This window comes from Hipposideros armiger, unplaced genomic scaffold (assembly GCF_001890085.2).
Source record: "Hipposideros armiger isolate ML-2016 unplaced genomic scaffold, ASM189008v1 scaffold_182, whole genome shotgun sequence".
Lineage (NCBI taxonomy): Eukaryota > Metazoa > Chordata > Mammalia > Chiroptera > Hipposideridae > Hipposideros > Hipposideros armiger.
Genome location: NW_017731532.1, coordinates 283,495 through 297,221, shown reverse-complemented (window position 1 = coordinate 297,221; position 13,727 = coordinate 283,495). Strand labels below are relative to the sequence as shown.

The following is a 13,727-nucleotide window of genomic DNA, read 5'->3' as shown; positions in this document are numbered from 1 at the left end:
ATTCCCCAGTGCTGTTCCCCTCCCCCAATTCCCCCAATAAAATCTTAAAAAAAAAACAAAAAAAACCTCATTGCTAAGTGATAATAGCCAAGTATCCTGTCACAGACCCTCCCCGCACCCCACCCTACTCCACCCCACCATGCACACACTAAGAACACTTAGAAAAGCTGGACACAACATAAAAACTAATCCATTTCAAAGTATCAGTGAGCTAACAAGACAGCCAGAACCTAAGAAGTAAAGAGAACTTCGAGAAGGGAAGTAAACTAGGGAGTTTGATGTCTTGGAAGTTGTTCCTCTCAAGAAATTTGCCAATTTCTAAGTGGTAGAGAACCAAGAGACTAAGAGGCCAAGCAGAAAGCAGCAGCTAAGAGGCTATGTGTTGAGTTATTTTACTCACCAGCATTGAGTTTTTGGCAGTCCCATGGAACTTGGGGGAGACCAAAGGGTAAGGGGATTTGTAAATACCTGGAATTACAGATAAGACCCTGGAAAGGCTAAATTTTAGAAATTAGGGCAAATTAGAAATAGACAATTCCTCACAAAGCCTGAAACTTATGTTTCACTAGTTCAATCCCAGAATGGATGAATATAACATAACCCCCACACTAATGCCTGCAAGAAAGCAAAAGTAAATTCTATCTGAAGGAAAAACATCGTGCAGAGCCTCAAATTATGTCTTGAATTTTTCATACACAATGTCCAGCATTCAAACAAAATTACAAGGCATACAGGCTACTATTAACTTACTGTTGAGTCCTTGTCAAAACTAACCCAAAAGGACCTTGTAACTTTCCAACCAGAAATTCCATTTTAGGATGAATCAACAACTCAGGCTAAAGAACTAACAAAGTAGGAAGGGCCAAACTTTGTTTGTCAAATGGAAAACAAACAAACAAACAAAACATATTCAAGAACGTAGCTGGTTTGGCCCCAACAACATTTTGGCTTTACATTAAAAAAAAAAAAAGTAGCAAGCATCTCTCTGGGGGACTCTTCATCTGCTCAACTACCTGAAGCAATGCCACCAACTCAATGGGGCCCTCAATTCACAGAGATTTCCTAAGTGTCTGGGCCTGTTCACTAATGGTTTGGATGAACTGAAACCCAGTGGTATACGCTGAAGTTTGTGGCTGTTCAGCTTCATTGTCAGCTGTGCAGAAGCAAAAGCAGATGTAGTTGCTGTGGTCAGGGGGCAGGACTGAGACTTTTGGTCCATTGCCGATGGCACAGCTGTTTGGTCTGCCACTTGGAAAACTACAGACTGGCAGATGAAAGAGCCCTTCTCTGGAAACATGAACCTGGGAACAAGCCATGGCTGCTGATTGAAGTCTGGAATGCCCATGGGAAGGGGTGGTTCTCTACTGGGACTGACTGGAACCAAGCTCCTGATTTCTAATGCAGAGGCTACCATAGCAGGGAAGATGGCCAAAAGTTGACCTATTTGTCTCACAATGGGTGAGACCATGTCACACGGGGTATTACCTCTCCCGCTTCTGGCAGAGTGGCTATGTCAGACCTTTGAACCCCTCTCAGGATTATCAGCACTGCCTCACCACTGTCGATACTTTTTCAGGGTACTGGTTAGCTGTTTCCAGCCTCACCATTGGGTCCTTGAAACTCATCTGCATACTCAGCATGGGCTGATCATCCAGCTCTCTCCATCATTCCCTCCTGGCCCATACACGTTAGTAAGGCCGTTTGGTCACTGAATGCAGGTATTCCAAGAAAGGGGTTATCATTTCTTCACCACTTCCTGGATAAAGATCAGGACAAAGTGGGGAAGGGTTATATGTTGGGCATTCTATAGGCATATTTTGAAACTGAGGGTTCTGTCTTGACTATTGCAAACATGATGCATTTTTCTTTCCCTAACAGCAACCCCAGGCCACCCTTGCTGGCATGCCCTCCAGGAGACAGCATAAACAAAGGGGGTTGTCAGGAATTCAAACTTAATTCTGGTTAAGTATTATGAAAGCTCCCTTGCCCCTCCTGCACCAGATGAAAGGTATAGGTGCGAGTTGGGATGACTGAATAAAAATACGGAATGTCAAGTATAATTTTATATATATAGTTACAGAATGTGGAGTACAGCGTAGGGAATAGAGTCAATGGAATTGTAACCGCTATATACAATGTCAGAAGGGTAGTAGATTGGGGGAGAGGGGTTATCACTTTGTGAGGGGTGTAAATGTCTAACTGTTACATTGTTTTGTACACCTGAAACTAATTTTTTTTAAAGATTTTTATTGAGGAATTGGGGGGATGGGAACAGTGCTGGGGAATTGGGGGAAGGAGAACAGACAAGTTGCTGTCATTTTTTTTTTTGTTCTTCAGTGTAGCCGTGGAGGACGTTGCCCCACCGGCCCAAGTTGGCACCATCATTGCGCTCCTCCCTGGCGAGGCTGATCAGTCGCCGGCTTCTGGACGGCCGCTCACTGCGGCTGCTGGCCGCTCACGCTGGCTGCTGGCTACACACGGCAGCCCATGGCAACCCACTGCCACAGGGGCTGCAGCCTATGCCATCGCCGGCGACTCACGGCAGCCCAGCTCCAGGTCGAGCTGCCGCCCAGCATCTTAGCTGCGGAGGACAGCATCACTGGCCCTCATATGTGGGATCCGAACCGGGGCTCTCTGGCATCCCAAGCCAGTTCCCAACCATCGCGCCACTCGGCTGGCCTAATTTTTTTTTTAAAGTGAAGCTAGAGCTACTGGAAGGAGACACCCAGATTTTAACCTTGCTATGAAAATTCTTGTACAAGTCTTTTGGTGCATATATATGTATGCATTTTTAAAGGAAGAGCAACAACCCAGCAACATCTGGGGAGAGAACACCTCAAACCCCAGGAAGTATGAGGAAGGTAAGATCATTACTATTTTTTATCTTTCAGAACTGCCCCTGGAGCCTTCCTCCACAGGGAAAACATCCCCATGTGGCAATGCAGAACAACTGCAAGCGCACTCTGTTTTACTTACTGCTGCATCTTTCGGGGTCCATTGATTGCTTTGACCACAGAGCAGCAGGGGAGCACCCCAGCTCCTGCACCTTCCATGCAAAGTACCTCTCAATGCTGTCCCCATCCCCATCCATTTCATGGGCATACAGATACCAGAAAGGAAAAGAAAGACAGCTTACATTAAAGTTTTAAATTTCTCTGTCAAAAGACACTTTTAAGGGAGTAAAAAGGCAAGCCAGAGTAGGAGAAAATATTTGCAATACATATAACCAACAAAGGACTCATGTCTTCATATGTATTAGGATGAACAATATGAAATGCTGATGTTCAGTCATTTTTTATGTACAAAAATGGCAATTCACATAGTTTAACCTAATATTAAAAAAAACTCTTAAAGATCAATAAGCCAAGTCAACTCAACAAAAAATGGGCAAAAGGTTGAACAAGCACTTCAAAACAGAATAATCAAATGGTCAATAAATACTTGAAAATGTGCTCAACCTCATTATAGGGGAAATAAAAATAAAAACCAAAAGGAGATATTACTACACACCCAATAGAATGATCAAAATGAAAATTATTGACAATACCAAGTGTTGGCAAGGACATAGAGCAACTGGAATTCTTATATGCTGCTGGTGGGAACACACTGAAATGACTGCTTGGGAAAACTGTTTAGCAGTAATTATTGAGGCTGAATATATGTATGGCCTATGAACCAACACTTTCATTCCTGGGTATATACCCAACAGAAATGCATACATGTACGTTCACAAAAGACTTGTACAAGAATTTCCACAGCTATATTTTTCATAATAGCCTCAAAATGGAAACAATCTAAATGTCCATCAATAGTCGATAAAGAATGGAAAAGGAAATTGTTGTATACTCATCCAGGAGAATACTACAAACAAATGAAATGGAATGAACTGCAACACCCAACAACAGGGATGAATCTTAAAAATAGGATGTTGAGGGAAAGAAGCCCAACACAAAGGAGAACTGACAGCATGAGTATAAGAACGCTGAAGTTCAAAAACATGCCAAAGTAATCCCTAGTGTTAGAAGTAAGGATGGTGGCTCCCCGTGGTTGAGAGTAGTGAAGAGGAATGGCCATGAGTTTAGTTTCTCGAGGGCTGATCATATCAATTGCTTGATCTGGGTGCTGCTCATAAAAATATATTTACTTTGTGAAGATTCATCAAGCAGCACACTTAGGATTTGTCCACTTTTCTGTATGTGTGCTATGCTTAAAAAAAATAGGTTTAATTTAATTTATTGTTAAAAGAACAGTGTTCAAATAATGTTTGAATATTTAAAAAGTTAGGAAAAATATGACCACAAACCCTAAGCAATACAGGAAGTCAATCAGGACCAGAAGTAATTGTATTACTGGAAAGATCTTATTGATAAAGAGAGGGTGTAAAACTGCCACTGAAGGAAGAGAATGTGGCTTATAATGAATAGTAGCTTGGTGAAAATAATACGAACCAGCTTGATGAACACACTAGACATGTCAATAATATCTATCACACCCAAACTTTTCATGTCTTGATAACTCCCTTACCATGGCCCCTGCTATTTGACAGCCAATCCGTGGACTGGTCAGAGGCCAGAGGTATTGTCTAGCCCCTAAATGTGAACTGAGCCAAATTGATCCTTTCACAAGAAAATGAGCCTGAATATACTGAGTGAATAAGAGATGCTGCAGTGCAAATGAAGCAATAAAAAGGCAGAGAGAAAGGGCCCTCGACACATTGAGTCCGTACCATGAAGGGCATTGCAGCCTGAAGTTAGGGAAAGCAGAAGCTATGAGAAAACAGAAGCAGTGAGGAACCAAAAAGGCATAAACACGCTGAAAAACAGGTCAGCCAGTACCAATGTCCAAAGAACAGCCAGGTCACACTAAAGGAGACTTGCCGCCATATTGCCTTACAGTATTCCCACTGTGTCCCCACCATACACAGAGATGACCATTATTTAAGACAACTTAGTTCATATCTCCCCCTTACAATCAAAGAGTCTAAAGTAAATATTCATATGACAGAAACCAATGAACCCTAGAAAAGTTTAGCAACACTAGAAAAAGCAAACTACACACTTGATTAATGAATCCTTAATAATTGCCTTAAAATAACATTGTCTAGCTGTTGGATCTCAGAATTGATTCTGAAAGATGGATGAAACATTTTGCTGTTGCAAAACTGTAAAATCCTGAGTGAGAAGAACCATTAATGGCATCAGAGGGAGAAGCACTCATTCTTGACCCTCTGCGGCTAGAAGAGTTTGGTAAATGAACTTCAATAAAGAAAAGAAGATCCCTTACTAAGAGAATCCTGATAATTTAATTTCCCCTGGGATGAGGACAAATCATGAAAACACCTTTATACCAAGATCATAGTGAAACAACTGATTTCAAATTTCTTTTTAAGATTTAATATGCCAGAACTTATTGAAAAGTGAATTCTACCACCTGTATGTTTTCATAACTACTGTCTTAACATTTTTCCTTCATAATGATATCAAAGAGACAAAAAGAATACAAGCATTATAACACACATTAAAACAGAAACACATTACAAGCTCTTTCCCAGATCATTCTTTTCAGAGCTACATCTAGTTCAATCTTTAGTGCCAAACAAGGGCTATGCCAAAAAGGAAAAACTTCCTTCTTTGTGAGTGAAATAATACAATATCTGGGACTTGCTTTTAAATAGTCCTAAAAAAAAAAAGTGTGGTGGGAAACAGAGATAACAAAAAAGCAGAAAGTTGATTCTTGACGCTGGGTGATGGGTATATTGGCGTTCCTTGAACTATTCTACTTTGCGTGAGTTAAATTAAAAGTAGTTTTTAAAGCAGAAGGAAGGAAAATACTTCCTGAGTAACCCTAGTAATGAAAACAAAAAGAAGAAAGTCAAAGAAGAATTATATTAGAAAGGGGTAATAAAAACACCAGCAGACAAATGCGCTGACTATTAATGTGCCAGTCCCTACGTTAAGAGCTTGGCGCGGACTACTGCCTATGAGCCTCGAGACGACCCGATGATGGAGGTACTATCATGATCCCCATCATACAGGCAGGGGTTCAGGCTTAGAAAGAGAAAGCGCTCATGATCATGTATCTGGTAAGTATCTGAGTCAAGGCTAAAACCCCCGCAGTTTAACTCCTGAGCTGAACCACACACAATACTACCATCTGACCTGGAAGTGACATACTTCAAGTTAAAAGAGGACGTTTGTATTGGATACGAGCGGCCTCCTGTCCCTATGCACCACTGACATTATCTCTCCATGACTTCTGTAATGAGTTATGATGTTACACAGTGAGCCTTAGGCCAGGTTAGCACCACCCCATCCCCACACTGCTAACCCCAGGAAACTTCCTACTTCCCTACTGCCCCTCTATCCGATAGCACTAACCCCACTATTTAAATGAGTCACACAAATGGCATGGGCTCATAAGTACAGTTCAGGAAATGAATCAGGCATTGTCTAAATTAAATCAGACAATAACAAAATAAAACATTTCGGAAACCTGAAAAGAATGCCAAGTGCCAGTAACCAGAGTCCCTCAGATCCTTGCTGTTTCCATCACATAGGTCTCAGCAATATCACACTGGTAAGTATGGAAAGAGATAATCAAAGAAATTGTGGCCTACATTTTAAAAATCAAAGCACGAAAGGGTCAATAAATTTTACTTTTAAGCATAGCTTTTTTTTTTTACCATCGTTTTATTTGTAACTTCTCAGACTTTATTAGAATTCTAACCTTCATTAACTTGCTCTACTCTGATGCTGTAAGCTATGCTTACACAGGCCTCCCCAACTTTCTCATTTCTTCCTTTATAGTTTGAAAAGAAAAGAAATACTACTTAAATAAACACAGTTCAACTCAAACTTGCTTTGTTTTGTTTTCTGCCTTCTCCCTAAAAGTGTATTTGGGGCATTTTGCATTCACTGTGAGGAGGTTTAGGAAAAATAACTTGAATTCTTCTTTTTCATTGAATCATATGTTTTTCAAGTGCTAGCAAAAAGGAAAACTGTGAGAACATGTGCTTTCTGCATCTCCATTCCACCTACAAATATCAATATTTTCTCAAATAAAAAAAGAAAAACCTGTTACTATTTTTTTCCTAAATATACACACAGTTATGTTTGAATTTGTTGGGCCAAAATGCTAATATATACCCTTTGGTGGAGCCAAAATAATGTATTTATAACTTCTAAATTAGCCAATATTTGAAAATTACTCCAATTGAAATGTAATGAATAATTTTGTAATAAATTGTTAATTTTTAGAGTAATGGCCCAATGTTATAAAATAACCAAATATTATTGATACCTAACAAATATCATTTCAGTTTTTATTATCTATAATAAAATTATATAATAATTTTATATATAGTTATATATATAATTATATATATATTATATAATAAAATAAGATTTTATTATCTATAGTCTTAAATTAAGGGACACTAATTTCAGAGAGGAATTTATATTGTGATTAATTTAACAGAATAATTACACATCCTTAGTCTTAAAAACTAAAGCTACCCAAATTGTAGACAGATTAGGTTTACAACTGTCATGTCTTGAAATATTAATGGTACAAATAAAACTCTGTAAACTCCAACATATATAACTGTATAATAAATGCTTAATTAAACATTTAAACTCAACAAACACATATCCAGATATACACATATTTCTTCCTTATAGGCCAAATGAACAGGCATAAAAACACAAAGTATTTTAAAATTCTAAAATTAGAATTTAAGACCTGAGGAAATCCATATTGTTTATCAATCTGGTTTATTTCATTACAAAATAATTTTAAGACTAAGTTTTTGTATTCAACAAAATTAAAATTATGTATGTTGACTGTAGAATAGATATTTATTGGAAAATATATACAAAATCACCCTTTAAATATAATTTGCATTACACAAACTGCAATATGAAAAATTGTTTTAACAAATAATTAACATTTGCTCGCTAAAACTAGAAATATTTGGTTATCACATTTGCTTTAGGACTTATCATTGCCCAAGAAAAGAAATATATCTTGATTTTTTTAATTCTTCAAGGAAGGAAAAAATAATGTTATCACACCACAAATATTTCCACCATTTAGCTCTCACTTATTAAAACACACAGATAGATACTTGTCACAATAAAAATATATTTTTATGTGCATATGTCACATCAAAGATAGATTTTCTATGTTGAATTCCTAATGGTAAGTACAATAATATAAATAGTAAGGTTTAGTGTAGTCAAAATAAAAATAACTAAATTTTGCTAATCCATAAACTATTTTTCTTCATTTACGTCTAAATCGAAGAATGACTACAACGTCTAAGTTTTTCTTCACTAAATTATATTTTATAAGATTTTTATTCCATTTTCCCTTTATTTGTGTTCCATAAGCAATGATTGAAGAGAAAATATTGAGTTGGTTATTACACATCAATTAAACAACATGAACTAGAATGAAAATATACCATCCACACTCCCTATCCTCCACAAATATTTCAGGGCTTGTGTGAAGCTCTGTCTAATTCAATAAAATGATTAAAATCCTCTGCTTGTGGTCAAGTTAAGGAAGCTAAAATGACTAGCTGGTAATAAGGTGACAGGGAAAATTCACATAACCTTTAATCCCTTTAAAATTAAATCAACATGTTTTATTCAGCACAAATATGGCAAGTATCTAACACTTGAAACATCTAGAACTAAGGAACTATTTTCTCATAAAAACAGTTGAAATCCGGTGGAATAGAACACTTAACAGTACCAGAAAAATAAGAATAAAGATGGCTCTCCAGATTCTTAAGCAGACCAGGCTGACTGAGATGTGTCCTGTCACTCTAAGGGCAAATATTTTAAAGGTCCCCTACTGAAGTAAGTGAATACCATGTAACATTGTTTGTTTAAGCATAAATCCCATTTTTCTTTGAGAATGTAATGGTCTGCAACTGTATTTCTCAACAATCACAAATGCCCTTTACGTAGTTTGTAAAGGGAAAATAAGAATAAACAAAACAGTGATTCACATACTACAACCCCAACCCCCATTCCACCCAGATCTGAAATTTCTTGAAGCTCAGTGGATTTAAATAGTCTCCTAGGTAAGGCAGTCTTCAAGATTATTCTGTCTTCATACTTGGAGTAGGATTTTGATCATCTCCCAAGAACCCTTTGAGCCTCAGTGTTAGCAGAGGTAAAAACGAAACAAAACAAACAAACAAACAAAAACCTACCAATCTCCAAGAGCTGAAATGAGGTTCAAATCAGAGGAGATAATGGAGGGTAACACCAAGCCTGGGGCATAAAAGGACTTACCAAATGCAAATGCCCTTCTTTCTGAAACACCTTCACCTGGAATGAAAGGTAAGTTTTTCACTTTCCATAAATGGAGCTGTCTTAGAAAGAAGTACCAACAACATACATTTTTGAGAAAAGGAACACAGCTTAAATTTTTTAACTGAACTCATTTTGATTATATCACCGTAACTATCTCTAAGAAGTAGCCACTACGGAAGGTTGATAAGAGAGTCTTGCAATCTCCCAAGGACCTACCCAAGTGAAATCTTGGGACATTATTTTAAAAATGAAGCAATGCAAATATTCCTTCAACCTAGGCACATTTGGAAAGTGAAAAACAATTTTTGGTTTTCTTCTTAACAGTTTAAGACAAAGTGATTAAAAAAAACTTAATTCTTTTCTTTTGTCGATCAACTTACTTTGAATTATTTAGATGAAGCTAATCAATGGGCATTTCTTTATAACTTACTTAAAAACACAATTAATTACAATTTTAAAATGATTTGAAGGAGTAGAATTTAAATTGGCAAGAATGACTAGAGAAATTTTATAGCAAGAATTGTATCAACTATCGCAACTGTCAATGACATTTCAATATATGGCTCTCCAAGGTGAATAAGAATGTCTCTGTCTCAGGCAATGATGACTATAGGTTTGCACATCTGTTGACCTAACTGATTCATCCGAATGTCCACTTCAATCGCCTGCTTGTCCTTAGCTTGCCAGATGCAGTATTTATTATAGAGACTGGTAATCTTTAAATCTTGTGAAATTATCTTTCACATCCTCTCACACTGTCTGTTATAACCTTAGAAACAGGAGATGTCGTTATTGGAAGGCAACTTGGAAATCATCTTAGCCAAACTCTTAATTTTTACATCTTAAGAAACAGATTTCATTAACAGAAAAACACAAAGGACACGTTAAGAGATTTGCCTAAAGAAGTCACACAGAAACTTAGTAAAGGAAACCCACTCTGCCTCCTAAGTCCTGTTTCAAACCCTAACTTTCCATGTTAATGGGGTTGATGGGATATTTATGTGGAAAGCTCCGGAAGCATACTTGGAGGAGCAAAACTTGAGATAGTCCCTGCTCAGTGCCTCACATCCACCCTCTCCACCTTGCTAGTTTCACAGGTGCAGCAATCTATGTGCTTGAGATGATGAGAGCACATTAGCAACACAAATTAACTGAAAGGGAACCCACTGCGTAAACTGTAGACCTAAAGTAGAATGTTTATTCTTCTCTCTTAACTGCACAGCTTTCCCTTAATTCTTCAAACACACCCAGAGAGGCAGTCAGTGCTGGAGAAAAGCATGAATCTGCTAAACTAACCCAAGTCACAGAAGCATATCTAACAGAAGACAAAAATTTGTCAGATTTCCCAGTCCAACTCCTAATCCATTTGCAAAGCTTGTTCTCTACATCTCAGTTTTTCTATCAAGACCAAAGATTCTAATTTCTAACCTCTTTAGAGATGTATAAAATGATTGAGATGTATAAAATGATGGAGAAATATTCATCACTTGTATGATAGACAGAAATTTTTTTTCATAGGATGCCCTGTTTAAGATAGCCAGTAGAAAGTGGCAGGAAAGTCAAGTTATCTGGAGGTTACGATTCTTCATTCAAGTGTGATGTAAAGAAAACTGTCCTGCAGAGGAGAGTCCAGATATGTCCCAAGTAGGAAAATGTTGGTTTTCATAGAATGTTAACTGACAGACAGCCATATAAGTTGCAACAGGTAAGAACTCCTTACCCCCAGCTCAAACAATACAAAACAAAACAAAGTGGTTATCTCCTGATATTAGTATAAAAAGAGAAAAGATAATTTGGAATTAAGTCAGTGATATATATTCAGAGTAATTTAAAGCACCCTATTTCATATTAGACATAACACCTAAAAGCTCTTTAGTTTTGGCTTCTGTGGGGCCTTGGAACACATACCTTTTTTTTTTTAATCTCATCAATAGGAAAAAGAAAAAGTCTGCTTCCTCAAAACCCTTCCGCTTGCAATAAATTCTAAAATTCATGACAAAATTTAAACTTGTATTTCCAGTATCTTTAGCTACAAAACTGGAAATCAATTGACCCTCAACATGCCCTTAAAACCAAAGGGCATATTTTTAAAATTTCAGATTGATAAGCTTCTAACAAGTTTAATTAGTTTAGTCTATTAATGATTTACAGTGAAACCAACATGAAAAAAAAATTAAACTTCAGGGTTAATGTAGTTTTAACTCCTCTTAATTGTACACATTGTTTCATGAGCCCACAGGGGTTCGGTAGGCATCTGATTCATCATTCCATCTCTAGCGCCTCCCGCTGCCACCTTCGCTGGTCTGCTGTAGAAGCTGTTGAGTCTAACTTGCACGGAAAATACAGCTGCGAACTATTTATATGCAACGGCGAAGACCATCAGCCTCTTTTTTTTTTTTCTTTTCCCCCAAGATGGAGGTCTAGTAGCGAAGTGAGAACATTTGGGAGCATAAAATTAGTCTGCTTTAACTTTAATAACCAAATGATGATTGAAAAAAATACAAATTTCTCATGTGCAGGAATTGGGCACCAGAGTTACTAAATCTAGAAAGGTTTTTGTTATTTTTCCTCCCTGAGTACGTACACAGCAAAACTCATAAAACTATGACCCAGAATAAAAAAGGTCACATTCGTTTTCAAAGCATACATTTAAAAGTGCACAGAAGTGGTCTTTTTAAATGCCCACATGTTTAAACATAGCAGGAATGTGGCTACCAAATATGAATCCTGAGGGAACTGGATACACATTTACCTTCGTAATTAGACGCAGCAGGTCAACTGTTAGCGAGGTAAATTGACATACACTACAAACACAGATTGAAAATGGCCCACAGAAAGTGCCTGTCTGTCCCGGGAGCCCTGCTTGTGTCTGGCACAAACATCTGCATGCAAAGAACCTACACGCACTAGCCGGATAGGCGAGAAACCAAACTTTCCGAAATAAGTTAGTTCGGTCTTGCCGATCTAAATCCAACAGGTGTCAACACCCGTCACCATACTAAATCCTTCCGAACACGGTCTAGAGAAGCAACGGATGCTTGTCAATGAAGCGGGAAAGAGCCGACCGCTGTCGGGGTCGCAAAAAGAAACAGCGCCGAGTGCCTATTCCCAGTGATTACACGGAAGTGAGGAGAAGGGAGCTGGAGATGGGGAGGCGTGTGGAGACATCCTGCCCCTGACGCCGCAGAGGAATCTCGGATCTCGAGTATGGACCCCGCGCGGCGGAGCCCTAGACCTCTGAGGTTGGAAGAGTTAGGGAGAGCCGCGACCGAAAGCAGGGAGCCTGGGAGAGGTGGGGCGCGTGGTACCTGCTTGTCCAGCGCGTCTCGGGCGCCGCCGGGCCCGGCACCAGCCCTAGGCGGCGCGGGCGCCCGCTCGCAGCTGCAGCCCTCCAGGAGGTACATGCCCGCCGGGCGGCCGCTTTGCTCGCCCTCGAAGTAGAAGAGCACATTCTGGTAGAGGGCGAACCACTTCTCGTGCCAGCGGCTCGCCTCGGCTGCTTTCTTGCTCAGGAAGCCGCGCTTGGTGCCCTCTTTTCGGGCCAGGAAGGCCAGGTACAGGGCGTGCCCCTCGTTGTAGCGCACGCTTTTCTGCATGGTGAGGGCGCGGGAGGCTCACTCCTGCCTGGCGGCCATCTCCTGGCCGGCTCCCCGCCAGGGTGCGCCCGCTCGGGTCCCGGCTGGCGAATGGCGCCCCCTTTTCCTGACGCTGCGCACAGGGCACCCCCGCCGGCCTCCCGGGCGCGTCGCCGCGCGGGTCCGAGGGGCGCCCGGCTGCGCCCAAGGCGCCTTCTCCTCCACGACCGCCGCGCTCCTGCCCAAGCGAAGCCACCGACGCCCGCGCGGACAGTGGCCCCGTGAGGGCACCAGGGTTGCCCGCTGCTTCGCCCAAAGTTGCGAGTGCCGGAGCCCCCGAAGCGGGCTGGGGCGGCGCGATGCGCGGCACCCTGAGGACTGTCCTCGGGCAAGTCGCTCCAGGAGACAGAAGGTAAAACGTCACGTGGGAGATCAGCTGTAATCGGCTTGGAGACTGATTTAAAGGGCAAAGTCGGCTCCGCGGCGGTGCCGGCGGCGCAGCCCGCTCACTCAGGCGCGCGTCCCTCCCTCGCCAGCCCGGCTCCAGCCGCTGCTTCTGCTCCCGTGCGGATGGGGCGGATTGTAGGGGGGTGGAGGCGCGCGGCGACAGCACACACCCGCCCCCACGCGCGCTCGCGCGCACATGCAACTATATATACTCACATACACACAAATGCACACTCACACAACGCGCACAATCACAACACACAAATGCTTGCATTTGCACAATTAGACACTCATACAAGCAAGAATACACATACACAAAAATAGTCACAAACAACACACTCATACAAATACATTTGCACAAAGACACACACAACAAAAT

General features: G+C 40.4%; 1 protein-coding gene across 1 annotated transcript in view; it reads right to left on the bottom strand.

The window, feature by feature from the left end:
- RASGRF2 (Ras protein specific guanine nucleotide releasing factor 2) overlaps positions 1-13,460 on the bottom strand; it is a 227,353-nt gene extending 213,893 nt beyond the window's left edge. The window contains exon 1 of the mRNA XM_019652583.1: positions 12,635-13,460. Coding sequence (XP_019508128.1) covers positions 12,635-12,922 — 288 coding nt within the window. The 5' untranslated portion in view covers positions 12,923-13,460. The remainder of the gene's footprint in view (positions 1-12,634) is intronic.
- Between the last annotated feature and the right edge of the window lie 267 nt (positions 13,461-13,727).